The sequence below is a fragment of the Oryzias melastigma genome, linkage group LG5, assembly GCF_002922805.2.
Source record: "Oryzias melastigma strain HK-1 linkage group LG5, ASM292280v2, whole genome shotgun sequence".
Lineage (NCBI taxonomy): Eukaryota > Metazoa > Chordata > Actinopteri > Beloniformes > Adrianichthyidae > Oryzias > Oryzias melastigma.
Genome location: NC_050516.1, coordinates 26,707,083 through 26,731,843, shown reverse-complemented (window position 1 = coordinate 26,731,843; position 24,761 = coordinate 26,707,083). Strand labels below are relative to the sequence as shown.

Below are 24,761 nucleotides of genomic sequence, written 5' to 3'. Positions count from 1 at the left end.
ACTTTGATGAAGGCCCAAACAGTTTTGGCGCCACATTCACTTATTTACACGTGTTCACACACTGATGGCGGCTGCTTTTTGTTGTGTATACACCAGGCATGTGTTGTGCGTTCAAGAATGCAGGTTCTTGAATGCACCTTTAGCATTCTGTCGCTATCTGATTCTAGCAACTTTACTCACAGTTGAAAAAGGTTTGGTGTGAAATGTTAAAGTGGTGCAAATCTCATGAATCTTACTTCAGCTCTTTTCTTTCACAGCTCTATTCCGATATATGAAAGACTTGGTGTCATATAATTCTGTCCATGCATAAAACGCAGTTATTTATTTCTCCTTCATGATCCATTTTCAATTACTAAGTAAGTAAGTAAATTAAAAAATACCAAATCCAAGTCCTATTTTGGTCAAATTATGACCTTGTTTAACTTTCAGGCCGTGTTCAATGGCCTCAAGTTTTGCATGTAGAGCCTAAAAAACAGCGGTAGAAACGTGCGTAGCAATGCGTGAATGTGAGACTTTTGAAGGCGAAAGCCCAAAACACACATATGCGTTTTTGTAGACTTTTCATTGAAAACAGTTGGCACTTCAGTAAATGAATAATCCACCCATACTTCACACACCAATGTTGAGTCTCTGATTGGTCAGAGTTCAATTGGTGTAACTTTCAATGCGCTCTCATTAGATGGAGGTTTGTACGTAGAGCTTGAAATCGGGCTTAAAAACTGCCAAAATGCGTGTATAAGTTAAATTACAGACTTTTAATTGGAAGAGGTCGCTTGAACGCACATTGCTGAGGGCGGTGTGAATGTGGAATTGCATGGCGCCAACCTCTGACCACTAGGACCAATGTGGGATTCAACTTCTTACCCAATGACACTTTGACACGAGTACGCGATGCAGGAACTGAACCTGGGAACCTTACAATCAGAGGCTGACCCTTCTACTTCTCCACCTCCCTTTGAAAGAGACTGCAAAGTATTTGTTTGTGCCACCCTGCCTGCAGTACCGAGCGTTTATACCTGGACCTGATCTTCCCTGCTCTTCCTCTGATTGCCTGCCGCCTGCCCTGAACTTTGCTTGGACTCTGACTACTCTCTCTGGAGGAGAAACAAATTTCTTCATGCGGGTTTAGTCTAAAGCACAGAAGTTTACATTCAAATGTAAGTAAGGACTTTTTGCTTTATCTTGACTTTTTAAAGTTGTAAAACTGCTGTTGTTATGTATTTTCCGAGCACTGGAAGATTATTGATGAGGTCATCGGGTGTCATCGTATTATTTTCCATAATAGTGGAGCAACTAACTCAAAAAATCTTTCATTTTATGATACAAGCATGAAATTTGGCTGAAGTACTTATAAGACACCAAATTTTAAGAAAAAAGTGCTAGCCACTTTAAATTCCAAAATGGCGGCCATTTTCCAAGATGGCCACCAAAGGTTGTTGGTGTAATGAGTTACATTGAAAAAAATATGAGTACTTCATCAGGTAAAATGAGGTTTTTATCGCTAAACATTACAGGGATATTAACTGGCATTTTTTTAGGCAGAAAGAGCTCATCCTCACTGCCACCCTGGCATTAGCAGTCCATTTTCGGGGCAAAAAAACATTGAAAACATCATCAAGTAAACTATTTTTATGATATTCTGCCAACTTTACTGCCATGGCGGCCATCTTGAAAAAAATGGTGGCCATATTGGATTTTTGTGTGGCTAACATGTTTTTTCCTGTAACTATACCCATAGATTATAACTGTACCAAATTTCATGCTTGTATCATCAACTGAACAATTCTGGCTAAAAATAACACTAAGCTGCTACACTATAACTCTTCGTTTGGAGGGCTAAATGTAAGAGGAGGAAGAACCTGTAACGGCCAGGAAAGAATTTGGATCCTGCCTTAGGCAAAGGCAGAATACACGTAGACAGGGTGGCAGTCCGATAGTATTCTTCACTTGGTTTGACAGTAAATAAATGATAAATGAACAATCTGTTTCTTTAATATTTTATGGCACGTTCATCCCATCAATGATGATGACCACACCAATTGTAGTTGGCAGCTGAGCGATGTGGAGCATTCCTCTCCAAGTCCAGTCTGAGTTGTCAGAGTTGGAATGCAGATCAGCTCAGAACTCAGAGAGATCTAATCTAAGGTCGCACAACAATCTGTTTTTAACTGTGTATCAAAGAGCCAGAAAGTCCCATCAGTGAAATATGAAATCTTTTAGAAGTAGTGACACAGGCGTGTCTCAGGGGGAAATCCATCAATCAGCATAACATTAGCAGACACAAGATCCAATCAGCACGGTCGTCATCAACAACACAGACATAGACATGCAGTAACTCCCAAGTTCACAAGCCCTTTAAAAATGTAACGTTTTTTTCTCTGGTCATCTTGTCTTAATTTGTAAATCCATCAGCTTGTCTGTGACGATAACAGGGGGGGAAAAAACCCTTCAGGATTGTCGAAAATAAACTCTGTGTTCAAAAAGTTGGGTTTTTGAGCTATTTGTTACAGAGTAAGGACATTCTTTGCTTGTAATATCCTGGAACACTGAGAGTCCAAATGGAAAAAAAGACTCACATGCTGAGGGGTTAACCATCATACACTGAACAAAAACATAAATGACATATTTTTACTTTTGGTACCATTTGTCATGAGATGACTTCAAAGATCCGAAACATTTTCTAAATTTACAAATTTTGACAAATCTGTGTCCTTTACTGAGATTATCACAGGTGTGCCCAATCAAGGTAATGATTAGACAGTATGATTAATGCACAGGCGTGCCTTAGATTGGCCACAATAAAAGGTCACTCTGAAACATGCTGCTTTGTTTTAATGGGGGTCTGGGGGCTCAGAAAACCAGTCAGTATCTGGTGTGATCATGCCTCTGAGATGTCCCACAATGAGCGTGTTTGGGATGTTCTGGATCAGCAGATATGACAGCGTGTTTCAATTCCTGTCAATGTCCAGCAACTTCACTCAACAATTGAAGAGGATTGGATCAACCTTCCACACAATGATCAACTCTAAGGGAAGGAGATGTGTTGCACTGCATGTGGCAAATAGTGATCACAAACACCCCCCAATAAAACAAAACTTCACGTTTCATGTATTTGACCAGTCTAAGGCACACCTGTGCAATAATCATGCTTTTTGATCAGAATTTTGATATGGATCACTTGGTGGGATGGATTATCTCAGCAGCTCACTATTACAAATTTAGACAGATTTGTCAGCAATATTTGAGAGAAAGTGATATTTTGTGATAGTGGAAAATGTTTCAGATCTTTTTGTTCACCTCATGAAAAACAAAAAACAAAAGTGTTGCATTTGTGTTTTTGTTCAGTGTATGTGAGCATCCCTGATCATCCCTGAAATTGACATTGATTTTATACAAAGTGTATATTGAATTGTATTAAAGAATCATAAACAGGAGGAGGATGATGCTGGGAAAATTGGATGTATTATGTCTTGATAGGCATACGTTACTATTTTTTTTTTCTACCACGCTTTTGTTGTTACATTTTTGGAGTTTAGTTCAAGGACATTACCCAGTCCCAGGCTGCAAAGACTAAACACAACCACCCCTCAATAGCACAGTCTAAAGGGTCTCTGTCTGGCTCTTTAGGGGGAATTCTTTTCTGTTATCCATCAAATGTGAATGCTTTTCATTGCTTCCAAGTAGACTAAAACCTCCACAGTGTGAGTCTGTCTTTTCTCTATTTCCAAGCAGAAGAGTTTTTCTCTTCCTTCAACAGGGAGCCATTTGAAATGCTACTCCTGGAACTTGCTGTTAGGTTCTGGTTTAATCTTTTTTTTTTCTTCTCTGAGTTGTTGACACTCAAAGTACTTTTTTACTCGAGGGCTTTTATAGCGGAACCACCTTCACTTCCCTGAAGAAGCATTTTTATGAAGCTTTTCAACATTAGATCAAGCTTTTATATGCAGCCCTCAAACAAAATAGCATATAAAAACTACTGCAATACTTTGAGTCAACTTATGTAACAAAATTCCAAGTTTACAGTACTTTATCTGGGAAACTGAAAGAGAAAAAGAGATGAAGTCAGGTTTATTAGTCCTCCTACCTGCCTGAAAAACTCCTCCATCAAAGCTTTGGTCCATCGAGAGTGCAGTGCCCAAGGCTTGGATGGATGGCTTATGTCAGCTGTGTGCAGTAACAGAGACAGCGCTTTGGGCTTATCTATCCTAATGGAGAAAGCATAACGTACTTCTTGTTTTTAGCATTTTCAGTCTTTTTCATGCTGAATATAAACTCTTAACAAACATTATATTTACCGTTCCTGTTGCTGTAGACAGGACTTCATGGCTTTGACTTGGACTAGGTGAGATGTCATGTCTGTTGCCAACACCATGTCTATAACAAGAGATCTCAACTCCCTGCAAGCAAAAAAAAATAAAAACTTGACTCTTACGTTCGTTTTGACCTTGACTGATCAGACCTAGAAATGTCAATTAAAAATGGTGCAGTGGGGGTCGTGGGATTTGAACCTTTTCAGACGTTCTAATGAAATTTTTTTTCTTGTTCCCATGGTAACACCGACTGCCAGACTAGTCAATTTTAGTGTGCTTATCTGTACTGCTATGTGCACTGAGTAAAACATGGCTTACATGGCAGTCAGGAAGAATTAAGGAGCCTATTACACTGTAAATACTTCTCATTACAAACATGCTTTGCTTTCAAATGTAAATGGTAAATGGCGTCCATTTATGTCGCTGCTTAGTGCCTTATTCAAGGCTCTAAGCGCTCTTCAAACACTGTTCCATTCACCCACACACTTAAGTGTGGAAATGAGAAGGAACTTCAACTTCATGTCAATATTATGTTTAGTTGTTAATTGTTGGCAACATTTAATTAGAAGTCAAAGGTCATTCCAATCATTTGTCCAGCTTCAGAGGAACTCAGGTTTGAGGTCAGAACCCCTAAAAGAACCAGAGATGATTACTCATGAGAGCGGTTTTTCTGTCTATCATTAACCAAGTCTGATCCTAGCTGTGTTGGTAAAGAAAAAATAAAGAATTTACAGAGATGTATGGCTTAAAAAGGAAATTTGGATAATCTAACAATAATAACGTCAGTCATAAAATAAGTATGTTGATTCAATTTAGCTATAAAGAGGTCAGTTTTTGTGCTTGTCCATAAAGCTTCATGTTTAGGAGGATGGAGCTGAAATCACGAAAAGTCTTTTTTGTGTGAGAGCAAAATTTGATCTGGATTTAAAGCTGTAAAAACAATTTCTGAATGACAAAACATTTCATAGTCTATTGTTTAGATGACAAAACAACTATTTTAAATTTTTATTAAATCCTTTCTTTTGTTAAAAATTCAAACAATGAATAAAAAATAGTCTAATTCATTCAGTTTACCAACCAAACTTAAATCCGGTTAAGCAAAAATTGATGAATGAGTTGAATGAAAATGAACGGTATAGTATAAAAGAAATAAAAGCCATAAAAATGTCTTACATCCATTCCTCTCGTGTCAAATGAACAAATATGTTCACTTGCTCATCTTGCAGGAGACGAAAAGCTGCACTTAAGTGATGACTTTCTTGAACCGATCGGTCATTGTAAATCAGTGCCAAGTCGGACCTGAAAAAAAAGAAGGACTGAGATGAAGCAGGGATAGAAAAAGGACACATGAGGAGGTCATCAAGTTGGCAGCCATTCAAACACAGCAGTAAAAAAGGATAGTAAAGATGACGGAAGAATAGAGAGTCCGCCAGAAACAGTTTAATTATATTACTGCAAAAGTATTTATTAAAATATAAAGAAACAAAGGAGGAGGTAAAAACAGACATTTTTATATAAACCAGCAGCATTTTGGCATCAATGACTCACAATAAAACATGTCTAGTCGTCAAGCTTCTATTAACATACATACAGTAGTTAAATGATGAATTCAAAAGAAATAAAAGGTTTAAAAGTCAACTCTGAAGTAATTTTAAACTGTGTTTTACATTTTTGAGTAGCAAACTTCAACTTGACTTTACATGAAACAAGAAAGTGACTCTTGCGGTGAATGTGATCAATTTAAAAGCCTTTTAAGGAACAATGTCAGTGACTTGCCATTTCATGTGCTGCAGTTTTCAGAGAACAAACAGATCCATTTTAAATATGCATTTTAAATGATAGGCATATAGAGAGACCGCTTCAAAGACATGCCTGCAGAATGAGATATTTGATGTATGAAGGAATAAAAAAACTGTTCTTAAAAACGTTCTTAATTTAAAAGAAAATGGCTAAAACGCGGAAGACTATAAGCACTGTAATGTGTATGGTAGATAAACACTGATGACATTTACAATCCACAGAGGCCTCTTGAAGAAGTAATCTGTCAAAGTTAAGGAAATAGTTTTCAGATTTATTCTCTTATGGATGTCCGTTTTTCCTTATCCTATCAAACTGAATAGAAACCTTTCTTTGTGGTTTTACTCCCAAAGTTAAACTAAATAGGAGAGAATATAATGAAAATTGAAGTGCTAAAAGCATGACAGATCATAACTAAAACCATAAAAAAAAAAAGGACTCAAAGCTTCAGGGGTTGAGTTTGAAGCTCAGAGAATATGTCTTAGCCACGCTTGACATTTGCATCCAAAGAAAGCCCCTTTATTTAAGAAATTATTTTCCTAAGGATGATGAGTGTCAGGAGACCAAGTTGGAAAATCTAAAAATATGCAGGATTTTTTATGAGGGCATATTTGCTTTAGAGCACATTTGTATCCTCCAAAAACGGTTCTTCTTTACTGAGTTTAAATTTTCTCTTTTGTTGTTTTAACCACAGGATGTGACTCTTAAATAGCAGGTGCTTTTTTACATCAAGGACATGGAAACATTGTGCATTAAAGCTTACTTTGTGTGGATGTGAAAGTTGTTTGTGGTTCCTGTGTGTTCAAAGTCGTGAATGGCTGCAGCGAAAAGTGACGCCAGGACCTCCAGCTCTGTCAACCAGTGCTGGTTGGGAGACAAAATAAAGATATACGTTTAAATACAATGACGTATAAGAGGTACGCATTTGCAAAAAATATGGGCTCACAAAAACGTAAGATATATGTATATATATGATGTTCTAAACTGCAATAAATTTGAAAAGAATGAAATACATTACACCTGGTTCACACCGCATGCAGAAGCGGCGCGAAACGGAGACCGGTCAGTCAATTTTCAAAATAAAACCAATTTTTTACAATAAAATACCACTATTGAAAAGTGTGATTATATTTTTTTAGACTGTAGAGATGAAAACAGTATTCCCCCTCATTCATGGGGGTTAGGGACGGAGACCTCCGCTACACAGAATCCGCTAAAACGGAGAACCCCCCTTCCACTCAGCCAGAGAATGACTGTTACCGATCCATATTCATCAAAAACACTTGTGATCATGCTTAGTAAATATATATTTTAGAACATTAGAGTATTGCTCAACATAAAAAGTTTTTATTTTAATCCAGAACAATAGACTGCGAACTTTTCATGAGGACTGTCACTCTGTCTCTGTGCCTTAAAAAAGTGCGTGCTTCCTCCTTCATCAGTTAAGTTGCCGGTTTCATCTATCATAAACACCTGTTCTGGATGATAATTAACCTCCGCGATTATCAGGATATTTTTGAGCTACTTCTGAGTCAGCTGATGCCATTTCTCCATACAGGCTTACTTTGAGTGTGTGAGCGTAGCGGGTTTTGTCTGAAAACACAATCAAAGAGAGACATCCTCACTATAGCAGTTGTCGACAAGTCAAGATGGACGATGTCAAATTAGTTGTAGAAGCTCTAAATAAACCACAACTGAGCAGGAGCACCTGTCAACCATTGCAAAAAAATACGCGTCTGGTGTGAACTGGAGATGAAGCGGATTCCGCGCGCTTTCTGCTTTGCTGCCCTTTCCCTTGGGGCTTGAACCCGGCTTAAATTAGAAAGTAGAACATAGGCATTTATTTTAGCAAATTTGGGATAATTTATATGCATTTAAGCTTACTTTATGCATTTTTTCTTGATCTAAATGTCACATCTGTAAATGTACAATTATTTGTAGTCAGTAAGAAATCAACCCCAATGGCTCTTTCAGAGTTGAAGGTTGCAGACCCCTGTGCTAGATTGATATTTTTCTTAGTATTTTTTCGCTTGAACAATTGTAATGCAAGACTTTTTTCCATAATATCTAAAATTCATTTAAAACATTATGACTGATCTCATTGTTATGTGATTATCAGTGTAACTCAGAATATATTATTTATCTCATTGAGAGGCTAGTATTTTTTTCACATAATGTCACGCAATTATACAAAATTCATACTTTGATTGCTGCTTAGTTTTTTTTCTGGCTGCACAATTTGTAATGATTCATCATGACAGTATAAATACAGGGGAGAGAAATAGCTCTAACGCCACCATCTGTCATAACACTTTTTCTGGATGCCGTGCACATCTGGGCTTCACAGTGAAGAAGTGGTTTTAGTTATAGCTGTAGCTCATACAAGCTATCAGATCTGAGATGTTGTGTAAAATATTCCAATAACAGCTGTTTCTGATGAAGACAGTACTAAATTATGACTCAGACAAAGAAAGGAGACAGACGATCAATACAGGAACGTTTTGAAGTGGGCCTGGTGTACCACAAGTCCAGAGCGGAGCAGCAGGCAGTGCAGTGTTTGGGTCACATCGGCAGCATGAATGTGGTTGTGGTAAGGGTTGTTGTGTTTACAGTATCCTCGCTCCAGTGCAGACAGGAACTTTGTCAGGCAGGAGATCGGAATCTGAGGAGAGAGTTATGTAATCCATAAGGTCTGTGTCAACAACATGAACTGTAAAATAAGAGAGTTTCTGCATTCAAACGTGACAAAAGTGAAACAAACTGCATGTGTGATTACACATCAGAAACAGAGAGTAGAGGAAAGCAGTAGTAGCGGAGCTAGAACATTTCATGTAGTGGGGTGCAGAAGTAGACGGCCATTCCAAATGAAAGGATCAAATAAGCGTATAATTTAGTTATTGTTATTAATATCAAAACAGCAGTTCTTTTAGATGAGGTGCTTTTATTAGGATCCACTCCAATGAAAATCATGTAAAAAGTTCAAATTTTGGACGCAACAACTGCCCTATGCCTCCCTTCTCTGCTAAAATTCTAAAACTTGTTGAAAAACAGATACATTAACATCTTAATTTTCCTCGTCTGAGATGGCATCTAGCTCACAACTGTGCGACTGGATATCTCTGATATTGCTCACCGCTAATGTTAGCTTGGGCTTGTGAGGTGCTTTAAGCTAGCGGGAGAAAGTGTAAACAAAGCAAGATGATCTGGTTCCAGACAAGATGGTGGCTGAACATCATTAGCTAGCTAGATTTCAGAGTTGCAGGCACTTTTATTAAATCTTTTTAATGTGAATAAACAGTTAGTTTTCAAGATTAGCTTAAAATCCAAATGCTTTATTCATTTAAAAAAGGATATTAACAGAAATGTTTAGATTTTTAGAACTTTTACACCTGAGCTTTGGCTCCAGACCTGTTAGCGTCCAACTTTTACTGGATCAACGTGAATCAGCATATTCTGTCTTGGAGAAAAGCAGCTTTGCAGCAGTAGGCTATACACTTTATATTAGTAATGTGTTGCACATTGGTGAAAAGCTGCTTTAAAGGGTTGCTTACCAGTGCAAAACTGCTTCTCTCTCCAGATCAGCTAATTCACGTTGATAATTTAAGGAGTTACATTATGTCAAAGAGCATAGTAGTTTTTGACAGAAACCCCTCAGATGTTAAAGGTTAAAAAAAAAACGTAGCTGTTAGGGTTGCTTGTTATGTTAGTCTTTTTCAACCAAAACGAGCTGTGCGCAAGGGTGTGGGGGGAGGTGAGGTGTTGATGTTCCAGTTTTTGGACTTCCTTCGGGCTAATGGCTTTTAGCCGGCATCTTGTCTGAAACCAGGTCCCCTTCAACAAAGGGCTGATGGGAAATTAGCTGAGCTAACTTCTGCGAACAACAGACCCGCCTTGAACCCAGAGGTGAATTTTTATGAAATAAGATCCTATTGCGCTGGAGAGAATGTCTTAAGAGCAACACAAGCGTTCTGATTTTGACTAAAATCTTTAGCCAAAATCAGGAAAATCAGGAAAAAAAATGTTGGAGGGGGCCTTTAAAGAACTTTGTATTGATGATTTCTTAATCGTTGTCAACAATGATACTAATATTGACTCAAAAATTGGAGAGACAAGAGGGAAAAAGCTTTTTCCTTTCATTTTTGCAGTAAAAAATAATATTAATAAAATAAAAAAAAATGGTGGCACTATGTGAACTATGTTGAATATTGTGCTTTGAATTTGCTTGTAGTATCTTCAAAGCGCACAGACCTTAAAGCGTGTGTTGAGTTCATATCTGGTGATCAACTCAAAGAACAGAGCCTGCAGCGCATGATCCGAGCTGGTCGAGTTCAGAGCAAACACATCAAAGCTCCAACGGTCAACATCCTGCACAGGAAGACGAGAAAGTGAAGGAATTACTGAAACATACATGTGCTGTCTTCATAAAAGCCCCCATTGAGTTGACTGATTTACAGAACAAATACACACAACACTGCAAGATTCAAGGCAAAGCCTCACCCTGAGGCAGTTCACAACTGCCGCGGGTTGGTCTGGCATGGCTGCTGTGTAGGCCCTCTTGAACATCCTGGAACAATGTAGATATTATGTTGAGTTCACCTACAGTTCAGATGTTGACACTGTGCAGCAAAGCTAGCTCAAGAGCTGTTTACATAAATTCTCTGAAGCCCCTGTCCACAATGGAGGAATGTTCTAAGAAAAAGAGGAGGCTCGTGTTTTACCGTCCAGCTCTGCCATCCTCGTTTTCTGTGGTAGTCGTAACAACACCACATCAATCTAGATCAGCTGAAGGAAATCCGCCATTTTTAAAGAAGTTTTATAGAATGGCAAAAGTGCCTCATAAATGTGGAATACAGTTCAATAATATGTTGAGCTGCTGGCAGCGGCTGGTATCACCAGTTCAGAGCAAAAATTCTTAGCAAAGCCCCCAAGTTCATGAGAAATATGAGTTAAATAAATATGCTGTGCAATACCTCTCCACAAATATCCCAGCTTGCACAGCATGCACAATGCTGCGAAACTTGGGCTTTTCATCCACGCGCCGCAGGGGTCGGCGGATCCTCTGAGTGAAGGTGGACGCCAGCCAGTCAGTGACCTCTGATGGCACCCCATCTGACTGCAGCTGCTGCAGATCATCCTCAGAGTCCAGGCACTGCCTTTGAGAGAAGGGATTAAGACACAGTTGGTACAAAAACGGGATAGTCCTGCTAATCTAAGACAAAAATCTCCTATTTTTTTAGAATGTTACATGTGAGGCGATACAGATCACAAAACTCACGGTTCGGACCATTTACAGTTTAGGGTCACGGTTTTGATCATTTTCATATCAGTAAAAAGTAAAATCTGTCTGGTTTAATGGGTCCATTTTATAATGGAAAGACCAAAAATACCCTACTGGTCCAGTCCGGTCTTGACCGCTCTGTGGAAATGAGGCATTAGAGTCTCAGGGAACCTATAGTTTACTTTCAGAAGGTGCTCTGCAGTTTTACTGGATGACAGCAGGCCTTCTCTGTCAATCCATCAGATTCTAAAATTGATAGGTTTCATTTACTTATCCTATCACAGAAAGGAGTTTTTACTTTATTTTCTAACCAGCCTGTTTGGCTGTCATTCAATCTTTTCACTACATTGTAGTAGTTGGCAAACCTCTATCCATCTATTTATTCCAGACGAAAGTGAACGCTGTCATCATCTCAATCTCAGAGGTGAACTCTACATCAGGACTGTAGATTGTTTCACTTTATTGATGACTTCCTGTTTTTGATCATGTTCTATAATGGCTACAATGCACTTACTGTGAGTCCTTCTCGGCCAGAGTCTCTCTATAAAATAAGAATCCAGCCATTGTGTCTGAGAGGTGCAGCCAATAGATAAGCACATTAAAGTTTAATTCTGTTAACATCCTGGAACTAAAAGACTTCTGAATCATGTGATGCTTCTTTCATGCCTGCCAATTTTTATTCATGAATCAATCCTAATAAAGTTAACCGTTTTATGTCCCCGGTCACACTTGATCAAAGTGTTTGCTCTTCTTATAAAACCCGACCACGGGCTAACCAAATAGCTCCAAACCATATATCACTCCCTACGAGACTTCCAGATTGCAATGGTTCTTCTTCTCCAAACACTTAAAAAGGATGTGCAAATTTCTTAGATACCTAAAGGATTCCAGCAAAGGTGAAGCTGGTAGTTGAAGACTGAAACGCCCTTGACAGCTGTAGTATTTACAATACACAGGATCCTCGTTGTTCTTCCTGCTGGCCCTCAGGAGGGGAAGCCTCTGTGGCTCATTAGGTTTCGAGAACAGCGGAGGTCAAGGATCGGCCACCAAAAGCCTTTCATCTGCATAAACGATGCTGTGTTCTAGATACTGTTTTTTACTTATTTTTCATGTCTTTTTTTAATGAATAGGCAAAATAAATAAATATTTATCGGAATGGTTTAAATAATCTGTTGGAAGTAGCAGAATTTTAAAAGCATTTTTTTAGCCAAAATCAAATCACTTGTCTGTTTTCTAAGACATTGTTTTGGTAATAGTTAGTTAGAAATGTACCTTTGAGTTGTGGGAGGGACTAATGGTGCAGAGTAAGCCCACCCCTACCTCCCGACATCCATGTGTTTACACGCTCTCCTGCTAGCTTACAGCCCCTCACAGCCTCAACCTAACATTACCGATGCAAAAAAACCCAAAAATTGTCGTGCAATATTGCAGCTACCCAGCTTAATCCTGATGCCAGCTCAGACAAGGAAAATGAAAACGTACATGGATCGATTTGTCTGTAAGAGGATCCATCAGAATGAAGCGGAGCTTTTTCCAACTGTATATATTTTTGCCTGCTCCTGATTCACAATTTGAATTAAGAAATACTCAATAATTATCATTAAAAAAGTCCTCCATCATGAGAAAAATGCCCCAAAAGCATAGTAAAACTAGATTTTCATTATTGTCTTTTAAGACTGATTTGTGATGTGAGCCCTCGATATCAGAGTATTACCATCACAGATGTGTGTTGTTCTAATTTGTCTCAAAAAGCAAATATTACTCTTATCATTGAACAAACCAATGCAGCACACATCTTATTTTTTATGGCACCATATTACTCAGAGTGCTCATCTTTTTTGCACATATTAAAGAAATCCTTGTGAGAAACATATCAAAACACTGATTAATAGAACAAAATTCTCTTGTCTGATTTTTTTTTTTGTTTGCAGAAAAGTGTGTGCTTTTATTTAACTTTAACCTCACTTAGAGTTTTTATTGAATCAAAAACACTTCACTTCTTTTTAAAGGGCAATTATATAATTAGCTATAGAGGAAATTGCAGGTAGCTGTACTGCAGAAATGTGGATATTGTAGCCAATGTTCCATAACTGCTGCATAATTTGTAATAAAAAAAACAGATTTTTCCTACATCTCTAATAACAACTGTCTCTTTTATCTACAAATTCCACAAAGCCAAACCTAAACAAACTACATAAGAACCTTTAATCCAGTGTGTGGGTTGTGAAAAAATAATGTGATTTTTTTTTTAGGCATAAACTAGGACTTATGAGACGTGAAACATCTGCTGCTGGCAGGATACTGTCACAGGTCTTTAGGGTCGTGTTCAGTGCCAAAATATTAAGACAGAGGTTGCAATGTGTAATGTGTTAGTAACGTTTTCTCTTTTTTACTGCATGGTTTATAACATTTTATGTACACGCAATACAAGTTTGTGAAATGTATCGCCTTTTCTTTAACACCTGAGGTGTCGCCGATGATGCTAAAGCTCAAAATCTTTAACATGGTGTAACTTTTCAACCGCTGACACAATCAACGTAATTCCAGTAGATTCTGAAGGAGAAGAGCAGTGCAAGAAAAACAGAAAACAAAGTCAGTGGTTGTGTTTAGCTTTATTTACCTTGTTCCATCGAGATACAGGGCCTCCAGTAAAGATGCCGTCCCATCCAGGTTCTTCTTAATTTCTTCAACCTCAACATCTTTTTCCTCCAACTGTTTTAGGATGTTTCTTAACCTAGATGCAAATAAACAAAAAGAAAACAAATGAATAAGCTTTATTATTTTGAGGGCTACGCTCCTTAGATTAAGACAAACACATCAAGGTGCATTGTTATAGCAGTTTAGTGTGTTCCAATGAATTTTGACAAAAACAGATGTAAATAAAACAATAAATAAGTACAGTTGTCGTCATATGTTTTATTTTGGGGTTTCTAAATGTATCAAAAGTGGAATACTTTTTAGATTCTATTTATTTTTTATTTATACACATTTGCCAACAGACTGAAACCCATTAATAGGCATATTAAAATAACATAATTTGACTCAAATACTATAATAAAATGTATATAGTGTATATATATATATATATATATATATATATATATATATATATATATATATACTTATAATATATATAATATTACTATTTACAGTTTTTCTTCTCAAAAACACTTCAAATTGACTTCTGTATAACACCTATGCACAAAAGATATTTGCCTTTTTACTGATAATTTCAGATCTTTTAAAGATTCCACAGGGACATCTTGCATGTTTTTTTTGAATAAATAAATTTAAATAATAAATAGTTTATATAGTGGAATGCTTCATAGATTAACTTAAAAATATTAACCTATATTTAATGAACAGAAAATAATTAATTGTAATCTGAGTAAAAAGACTTTGACATTGAGTGCTCTAAAATGGCTCATATATTTAAACTAAAACTAAAAAAACTTTGCTTACAAAAGCTATGTTGAGCTCTATCTGTGATGCTAAAGAGAGCGCTTTGTTGGAAAATGGAAAAATGTTGGGATCTTACACAAGCAATAATTATTCAATGTGTAATCAATTAAAAAAAGAAGTTCTGAGTCCATTTGACTTCTGAGAACTCTTCGGCCTTCTTTAGTTTTAAACTGTGTAATCAGATTATGGCTTAGATCTGGTGGAAACATCGTCACCTCCTGCAGTGTAATAAGAATACGTCATTTCACTCACAGAAAAGTCTGAAATATCAGAGTCCATAAAATATATCATCAAAAAGTTCAACTTTAAATGGATTGATTTAGTTGCAAAATGGGTTTTGTGGAATTTAACAAAATAAAAGCATTTGTCTGTGTGGTAAACGCTGTGATGTGGAGCCAGTTCCTGAGAATGAGACACTTTTCAAATGTTTATCATGCTGGCAAGAGCATTCAGAGGCTGTTGGGTCGTATAAATAGCATGCATCAGAATGTCACTGCTCACTTTCAGCCTCAAATAATCTTTAATGATAAGGTTGTCTTTTTTTATTTTACTTATTTCGAGTCGAAAGAACTTTGAGAAGACATTTACAGGAAATTACTTGTCACTGTGAGACTGCGTTTATGAAAGAATATGACAAACTCTTAGTTCAGCAGCAAACGTTTAAGCAACCCAACATAGCTTTCGACAGAATGCCATCGGCTTTGTCACCACAAATGTTTTCTTCTTTGTTTGTTTCCCCCACAGACAAACAGAAAAAAAGAAAGCTGACATTTGGAGATGTATTTTTCTACCAACAAAGAAAGGTAGTGTGACATTCTTCCACTGAAGTTAAAGAGGATCTTGTCATTAGAAAGCAAACCCAGAACCAGCTAGTTCAGTCTGACCCCCACTGACACTCATACATCAATATGTTAACCAAAACAAAACCACATGACTTACACTTCTGCTGCACACTTTTTCCCCCCTCAGCAGAAGCGCAGCAAAGGAAAGTGTTCAATCAGCAAAGAGCAAGTGTTTGCAGGCATGCCAGCTCAGGTGATTCATTAAAAACTAACAAAAATATTCTGCAAACTTTGTCCCCAAAAAGTTGGGTTTTGTGTGTATGTGAGATTTTTCTGTCCTAAAAATTATAATCAGTTCTAACAATCTAGGTTATGGTTCAAGTTTTAGTCACACGTTTCCACTTCTGCATTAAAAAAGTTCCGCCACCACAAACCTGCAACTTTGCTGCAAACAAGTAGATTTTAAGTGCACGATTGTTTTGTAATATCTGTAAATCTCACAAATTTACCCTAAAAAGCAAAAAAAAAACATAAAAAAAAGTTAATTTAAGCAAAAGTCTTACCTTGAGATGGGTATTTGTAGCCTTTTTTTGCGAATTCTCAATAAGTCTTCCATGACACAAATAATCTGCCCTCCAGTGGATGCAGGACTTCAACACAAAGCTATACGACAATGCTGAAAATGAAACTTGAAACAAGGAGTTGTAAACTGAAGAGTTCTTCTAACCACCAACGCTAACTTTATGTGTCCTGAGATAGTTTCAGCAGCTCTCCCACCCCCTTCTGCAGGGACCTACTTCACTTCTCCCTGATTGGTTAGTCAGGCCCACACTGTGCCATTGTGTGCACGTGTGTGCACAAGCCAGTGTATGTGTGAGAGAGAGAGAGGGCTGCTGTCTTTCTGAGTGTTTGTGTATGGGTGTATGCTCGTTGTGTGAAGTGTAAGAGAGTTGACCTCACTCGCTGATGAAGTGTTGACTGCAGAGCTTTCAAATCCCAAATGAAAGTTTTCCACTACAGCTGAAAAACCGGAGAAGCGCACAAAGCAGCTTTCACCCAAACCCAGGAGAAAGCTCTCCGAAGTGCAAAAACAAAATTAGTCCTGAAGGGTAATTCACAGAAAAACCTTGGAGTACCGTTGAGCGCAGAGAAAATACGATGATGGCACACAGAAACCATTACGGGGACACTAACTTTTGAATTTTAACCAGCTCAGTTAAAATGAATGAATGGATTAAAATATATATTCTCTTTTTTTATGACATCCCTTGAAAAAAATGTCTTTTCTGAAAAGAAATTTGTCCTAAAAAGGCATTTTTCTATCCTTTGAGGGAGAAAAAAGGACTTCACACCATTGTAAAGGCTCAGTAAGGACACAATCTTATTTCTGTTCCATTTGTGTGTTTTTGAACCTTCTGAATAGGTATAGCAGTAGCACTAAGAGATGAGCAACAATGTGGCTTTGGAAATCCCCAGATCGCTGGGTCAGACTAACTCTCATGCTCCCATGCCCTTTGACATGGCACAACACATTGCAGAAATGAGAGAAATGATATAAAAATGTTGGATTTTCTTTTCTCCTGACCCTTTTATGGATAATAACGGACGAGAAAATCATCAACTTAATCTACATTTACATTTTGTTCACAGATGTTGGAGCGGGATACAAATTGCAAGCATGGGACGTCTACTTTTGGAGTATGATCAGTCATCCAGCCCACCCTCAACATTTAGGCTTTTTTTTACTATTCATCAGCTTCCATTTCCCTCTGCTTTTGATTATGAGCATAAACTCTCTAATCGCTAAATCCATCCACTCAACTGAGCCAATTATGGCTTAGCGGCTCACTTCAAAAGGAGAAATCTCGCGTGTCTACACAGGAACTGTTCGTATTAGAAAATGACAGCATTGAAAGGCACATAAAGCTGTTTGTGTGTATGGATCTTGCGTGAAATGTCAGGCTATAAATAGGGGACAAAGGGTCAGGCCATGACATCATCGTATGCAGCATGTGGCTTTTATAATGACACATTTGGTTTCATGTGGGAAATATTTGTATCATCTTTACCCCTATGGTTTTTTAGTTAAATTGATTGACATATGCTGAATGTATCCCTTTATAAATTGACAAATATTGAGTGTTATGTACATATTTCAACCTTTGAGGACCCACAGGAAGGAAAATAATGTTTCTCGGTGTTTTTAACATGATCTTGTAGCATTTTTCTTAGCATTCTTTGCATTTCTGAGTATGTCTTTATTAAAATCATGATGGATCAGGAGCAGATAAAAAAAAACCTTTTGAAAAAGCTTGGTAGCAAAGTCTCCTTTCTCTGCTACAATTCTGATCCATTCACTTGCAGACAAATAGAACCATTAACGTCTTTAATTTCCTCGTCTGAACTGTAATCTGGCTCAAAACTGTACGACTGTATTGTGCCGCAATTTGCTCGCCGCTTTTGTTAGCTTGGGCTTGTGAGGTGCTGTAAGCTAGCAGGAGAGAGGGTAAAGAAAGGGTTGATGGGAAATTAGCAGAGCTAACCTCTGCGCCAACAACAACTCTTGCTTCTCTGCATAAAATGTCTTGCGGAACAGCTCAGCTTTTTGTGATTCCTTAATAAGCTTTATAAACACATTAACAAACATTATTAACTTCTTTATAGGTTATTAGTAAGACATTTATTAGCACAATAAGCCAAATAAGATTTATTAATATACATTACCATCTAAAGTGAGACCATTGTCTATGAAAGCCATATTAATAAACTGCTTACAAGTTTAACCAATGTATTAACTACTTTTGTCAACATTATACTGAGTTTTTTGCAGCACCTCATCTAAATTCTTACCAAATCATCAATAAAATAATATTATAAATCCTGATGGGACAATCTAAAAAATGAACAATAAACTGTTCTAATGCAGCTGGAGTTAAACAGAAACAAAGTCTTTTAAAATGATTTAAATATCCTAAAATGAAAGCCTGAGAGAATTAAAATAAATGTGCATATCATCAGACTAAAACTGCAATAATCTGCATAATATCTACTCAGTGAAAATGTAAAACAACTTTTCAAGCAATCCTAAATGAATATTTTAAATACTGAGTAAATATTAATGAAAGAAGAACTTAAGTAGGTCAAATGTTTGCAGATATGAATAAGTGTGTTGATTATATTTTATGTTTTGAAGACATTTTTGAACATTTGAATAATATGACAAAAAGTGGGTTTAACAGGTTTTTATCCCAGTTAAATTGTCAATATGTTTATATGGAGAAATCTTACTGGGAACAGAGGCAAATAATTACTAAAATATATTTCAAATATTTGGTGATCCTTGCAAACTCCATTACAGTATCAGAATATTTTATCCCTTCAAATTAAGCTCACAGCTAAGTTCATTCCAGACACATTTACACCCTTTGACCATGTTTAACTTTTTTGCTGTTTTGAATAAAAGCTGAAAAATAATGAGAAAAGGTCCACTTTACAGCATTTTGATAGAACATTTCACCAAACCCAAACCTAGAAGTCAAATAAACGTTTTATTAACTTGAATGAAAGTTGCGGAAGTCTGGCACAATTAACTTAATGGAGAAAAAAAGCAATTGCTACATGTTAAAACAAGCTTGATTTGCAGCTAACACACTAAATTGTGAGATTCTGGCATCGTACACGTACAACAATTTTGTGTGTACCTACGTGTGTAATTTGAAGTGTTTATAAGGAGTTAAAGTGTATAAGTCATTGTGGTTCATTAGCATAATCATCCATAAACTCTTGTTAGAATCTGTTTTGTAAAGCTATATTTATTTGTTCATTTATTTGACACTGACGTTGCAGATTAAAAAACATTCCTGCCAATCATCCGCTGCCCCTGGACTGATGTTAAGATTGACTCCCTTTAAAAACATTAAATAAGAAACAAAATGCAGAGCAAGCAATTATGTGAGAAAGGTTTATCTGATGTGAGTGTAAAATGATTTAACATTTTTAACGAGAAAATAATATATTCAAAAAGTACTGAGACTGCAAAACGAGAAGATGGAAAGAAAGATCATTTTTGTTAATAAATGAGCAATTTTAACCCCCAATATAGTATAATCTTGAAATGCATGAACAGATAAATAAATGTGCATTTTTTTTGTGAAGTTTCTTTAATATTTTCAGAGTGCAGCTACTTTAAACCTTAAAACATGCAGCCCAGTAACAATTATTTCTGTCCACCTGTTCTCATTATTTTGTGCATAAAAGCTCATCAAACATCTGTTGCTTATTTTTTCCCATTAAGATGATGCCCAGCTTTAGATGCTCAATCTAAATAAATCTTGCAAATACATACCTGGTACTCTGCTGGATGTGCACTTCTCTAATGTGGCCACTGGGTGAACACAGCAGCTGCAGCAGTGATTCAATGGGAAAAGAAGGAGACGGGATGGGAGAATATGGAGATGCTTGTTTTAAAAGACATTCTCCAAGAGTTGCTAATATTAGCAGCATGCACTTCAGCATCTGTAAACTGGAGTGCATCTTTTCAGTTCTTCATGAAATATGAAGATGATAAGACTCTGATGTGATAGACGAGATTGAAGGATGGAAGACACCCAGAGGATGGACAAATAAAAGAAAGGAAAGACAAAAGCACCAAGTTACTAACTTTATTGTATTGTTATTGGTATTGTTACACTGACACATTTAAGCTGAGCTGCTGCTGAAAAAAGCATTGTTATAGTAAAGATTTTCTATGAAAATCAAAAATGATAACATATTCTGATGTGGATAAAAATTAAATTTCATTAAAAAAAAATAAAGTACATTTTAAATAAACCACTTATTAATTCGAGCCATATCTGTAACTCAGAAGTGCATTCATTGACACATGAAAAGTTCTAGAAGTAAAAGACCATGGCTGACAGCAAAAACATGACATTGACAAAAAGTTTGAAAACTGTAACAGTCATTTCGATATGTTGACATAGAATTCAATGAAAACTCCTCAGCCCACAGTCACGACGAAGGCCTTGTGCACCTCTCTGTAGGCATTCCGGAGAAGAACGTATGGAAAGCAACTCTCCAGCATGTTTTGACTCAAAAACTGAGACTCCTCCACGATCTAGAGAAGGGCAAGTTGAAAGTTGAGTCTCATTTTTCAGTTAGATTTTTTTAGTAAAATATTTAATTTTGATAAAAAGATAAATACACAAATTAGTGCTGAAAATATGCTTTTTGCTAAAATAAATTTTATTTTATGAGACAAAACCTAAGATGTAAAGCCACGATAACAAAGCATGTGAAATAACTGCAAACGTACCATGTGCAGGAGTAAGTAGACAGACTCTCGGTTTTTGACATCAATTCTTTCCACGTTCTGCCCCAGCTGAAGCAGAGTGGAGGAGGCCAGCTGTGGGAGGATGCAGCAAAGAAAAAAAAGATTAAATAATTGTTTTATTTGTTGAAAAGTCTTAACACTTGGTAGATTTTAAAAAGGTTGTTCACAATTTGATAAAAGCTGAATTTGAATTCTTCCCCTACACCTCCAATTGTAGGGGTGTTTGGAGGGGTAGGGTTATCCAAAGCGCTAGCAGCTCTGTGTTAACGTAGATGACCGGTCATCCAGTGGGAGTAATGTCCAAATTCAAAGACACTGGCTATGTCCAAACTCCCATCCTAATCCATAACTAACAAAAAAACTATATAGTATTTAGTGCCCTGGATTTTAAAACAATTCGGACAACATGCCCTCTACTGTACTTTTGTTTTTCTAAATGCCGGATATGACATCACTGATTTCACAAGTGAAGATCGAATCAATACGAACATTTCACAACGCCTATTTGTGACTCCATTGTGTTCTGATGATGATAATGTGGATGGTTTGTTTAAAAAAATACATTTAAACATGTTTTTTATTGCAAAAAATGGTTCGGCCACAATGCATTGTGGTCTATATTCGCTAATGTAGTGAGCATTGATGCACACTAGTTTTTCTAGTATTTCTGGTGCACTCGATTTTGGAATAGTAGTTTCAGACAGCATTACAAAATGGCGGACACATCATATAAAGCACAATGAAGTGAACAGGGAAGAACATGGCCACTATTTTCCCATAAGTCTCCGTTTGGAGGGCTAAATGTAGGGGTAGGGAGAAGCCGTAGAGGTTGGAGAAGAATTCGGATACGGCTAAAGTCTGGACTGTACGAGAATATTCCGATTCACTGCTGAAATTTTTTTCTTTTAGACATTTCATATTCTCTATGAGAACTATAATATAAAAACTACGAAGGGAAATTTATTAAAAAAAATTAACGAATTAATCGCGATCTGTAAAAACATTAATCACAATTATTTGTGATCAACCTTTTTTTTTTTAGTTAGAGGAATTTGTCGACCACTTTTTATCTCTGAATAATCACAATATGAAATCACACACAAAACTGTAGATTTAGAACATTTATTTTTGATTAAAACTGTCAACTGTCAAAAATAATATCAGAATAATCACTCTTTTGTGTTGTGATTGATCACAATTAATCACAATGTTTTACTAGGTAAAGTTTATGACAATATGCTTATATACATGTACAGGCTGCTTTAAAACTAAGTTTTCCTTCATTTTCTTGACAAAAACAAGCATTAAGAGTTGATCTTTTTACTTGAACTGATGCTTTATCCAACTTATCTTGACAATTAGCAAATATATTGATTTTTTTTTTTTTTTAACTTGTCCTGTTATTGATTTTTTTTGCCACTGCAGTCAAGGCTCAGTGACATGGATCAAATTGTTAACTTTTTGTGAAAAAGATTAAAGTACTAAAAACCGATTTAATTTTTACTTATTTTGTAAGTAACTATGGTGGAGTGTTTTATCGCACTCTGTAGAAGTTTATATCTGGGAGGCAAAAGTGAAAGACTGGTGTACTTAATTTGCGTTAATGAATATTAATGTGTTCATTCCTTTTTTTTATTAATTACATGCGTTAACGCGCTAATGCTCACACAGCCCTAATAAAAACATGATAGGCTTTGTTTTTCATGATGTAAAAAATGTTCTGGTTTTATGGTATTAAATCACTGTGGCAATAAGTTTAGCAACTTTTTCTAAAGTACAGGCTAAATATTTGCTACTCACCAGGAGAAAGTCTTTGAGCTGCTGCTCAATGTTCTTGTTCTGAACAGTGAACATGGCAGCAAACAGCTGATTGATCGCCGTAGCTAAGCAGTGGATGTTGTTGTTGTGCCCTGAAAAAGCCAAAAAAAAAAGATCACTGAGAGGTATGCTGAGAGCATGTCCTGTACTTAGGCACAGAAAGGATGTTTTTCTGGCTGGGGTGATTGGACAAATTTACTAAATGATGTGTAACAGTCAAGAAGAAGCACGTTGAGCTTGTTTCCTCTGGCTCACAGGGTTAATTTATTTCAAAAATGTCAATGGAAAGTAAAGGCAAAGATAAATAATCTGTGACAAATGCCACTTTATGCCCTGATAAAAATCTTGGTTGTTTGCAACTCTTGCGTTTCAGTCTAGGCTTGGAGCCAAGCAGTTGGGGTTAGCAGGGCCACATGCCAAGAGTAACTATATCAATGCACGTCAGCCCGAGTTATCTGTAAACAAAACTCTCTCAACGAAAACGTGTTTCTCATTAACCAGCATGCTTTGCTTCAGACCATGTCCAGCTGGAAAGTATGATGCTGGCGTTTTGAGGGTGGGGGACATTTTTCTGAACACTATTAGCAGCTGGTTAATAATGGCTGGAAGAACAACTGATTAGTGTCTGGTTGAAGGGCCCTCTGGAGAATAATTTCTGTCAAGTTGAAACCACGGCGGCTTCAAAGATCGACTGATAACGCACCTCCGTGCTCCCGGTTGTAGAGAGAGTTGGGATCCAGAGCCAGGAAGGGCAAGGACACGGCGATGTAAACAAGCAGCAACTGAGACAGCTTGAACTCTTCCTCGAGGGATGTGTTGTCTGTGTGAAAAAGTAAAGGAAATGATGAGTCAGCGGTGACGGCCAAGTGTGTTGTGCACCAAACTAGCACCAATAGGACCCTACCTGTATGCATGTTGCGAATAGCTGCAACAAGGGCAGGGTCAATATCACATTTCAGCCCCGCAGCAGAAACCAACTCGAAGATGTTCAGAGTCAGCTGGAAAGGGAAGAATTGGTGAGCAGATGATTGGTAAATTCTAACAAAAAAAGTACAGCTTCAATATTTACAAGGTTAAGAATGATAACAAGTGCGTCTATATTGAATCGTTTTTTTGTTTCTTTTCAGGGAATATCATGAAAAAAGAAGATTTTTTTTCTGAGAAATTTCTGTTGTTTTCCTCAATGTCAGTCATAGTAAAACTCCAATAGACGAACCTTTAGTGCAAAATGTATAAAGGACTCAATGTACCGCAGCAAATAAACTCTCAGGTTAACACTAGTAAATGGCAGCCTTGTTGAAGTTGTTTTGTTTAAGCATTGTAGTGCATGAGGAAGTAGTTGTGAGAATGTTGACCAAACTGTTAGTTATTCTGCTGCAACATTTGTCAGGAAACAGCCTTGAATCATTTTTGAAAAGGACACCACAGCGAGAATGAACTGGTTTAGACCCAACCCTGAGCCTTTTTAGTGTTTAGGGAGTGTGTTTGTTCTTTAAAAGTATTCTCAGAACACTCTGGCTCACTTTCACAGTCCATCTTTAAGCCTCATAAGTTGATTGTTCCTTGAAGTGAGTGTGGGGGCATCTGTTTGACTGTATATGAGCACTGGACAGAGAGAGTGTGATGTCACCCATTGAAAATGACTTGCTTCCAGTTCCAATGAAATTAAGTCAATTAAGTTCCGCCATGTTAGAACCAGACATCGTCAGTAAGCAGTGATTGGTCCAAATGGGTCTGGGTCAACGTTTCTATGGCAACTACTCTCTCCAATCAGGCGTGAGCTAGTTAAGAGTCCACACCCTTACCACTGAAAGTGGGCTTTGGAGAATGTATCAATTTAATGTTTTGATTGTTTGACATGACACTACCTACTTTAATAGATTTGACCGATCGGTTTATAACTACAGAAAAAAAATGTTAAATAAAATTAGGATTATCAAGACGATGTAAAGAAAAATATATCAGAGCAAGAATGGTTGTTC

At 37.0% G+C, this 24,761-nt stretch overlaps 2 protein-coding genes across 2 annotated transcripts in view; both read right to left on the bottom strand.

Moving 5' to 3' along the window:
• LOC112145082 (calcium/calmodulin-dependent 3',5'-cyclic nucleotide phosphodiesterase 1B) overlaps nt 1-16,476 on the bottom strand; it is a 22,425-nt gene extending 5,949 nt beyond the window's left edge. The window contains exons 1-10 of the mRNA XM_024270113.2: nt 16,193-16,476; nt 14,006-14,119; nt 11,078-11,260; nt 10,605-10,671; nt 10,356-10,472; nt 8,629-8,769; nt 6,871-6,971; nt 5,484-5,609; nt 4,296-4,397; nt 4,085-4,205 (exon numbers count right to left, since the gene is read on the bottom strand). Of these exons, the coding sequence (XP_024125881.1) occupies nt 4,085-4,205; nt 4,296-4,397; nt 5,484-5,609; nt 6,871-6,971; nt 8,629-8,769; nt 10,356-10,472; nt 10,605-10,671; nt 11,078-11,260; nt 14,006-14,119; nt 16,193-16,245 (1,125 nt within the window). The 5' untranslated portion in view covers nt 16,246-16,476. The remainder of the gene's footprint in view (nt 1-4,084; nt 4,206-4,295; nt 4,398-5,483; nt 5,610-6,870; nt 6,972-8,628; nt 8,770-10,355; nt 10,473-10,604; nt 10,672-11,077; nt 11,261-14,005; nt 14,120-16,192) is intronic.
• A 3,800-nt stretch (nt 16,477-20,276) lies between these two features.
• nckap1l (NCK associated protein 1 like) overlaps nt 20,277-24,761 on the bottom strand; it is a 27,158-nt gene continuing 22,673 nt past the window's right edge. The window contains exons 27-31 of the mRNA XM_024271169.2: nt 23,684-23,777; nt 23,483-23,599; nt 22,762-22,871; nt 20,944-21,033; nt 20,277-20,745 (exon numbers count right to left, since the gene is read on the bottom strand). Coding sequence (XP_024126937.1) covers nt 20,629-20,745; nt 20,944-21,033; nt 22,762-22,871; nt 23,483-23,599; nt 23,684-23,777 — 528 coding nt within the window. The 3' untranslated portion in view covers nt 20,277-20,628. The remainder of the gene's footprint in view (nt 20,746-20,943; nt 21,034-22,761; nt 22,872-23,482; nt 23,600-23,683; nt 23,778-24,761) is intronic.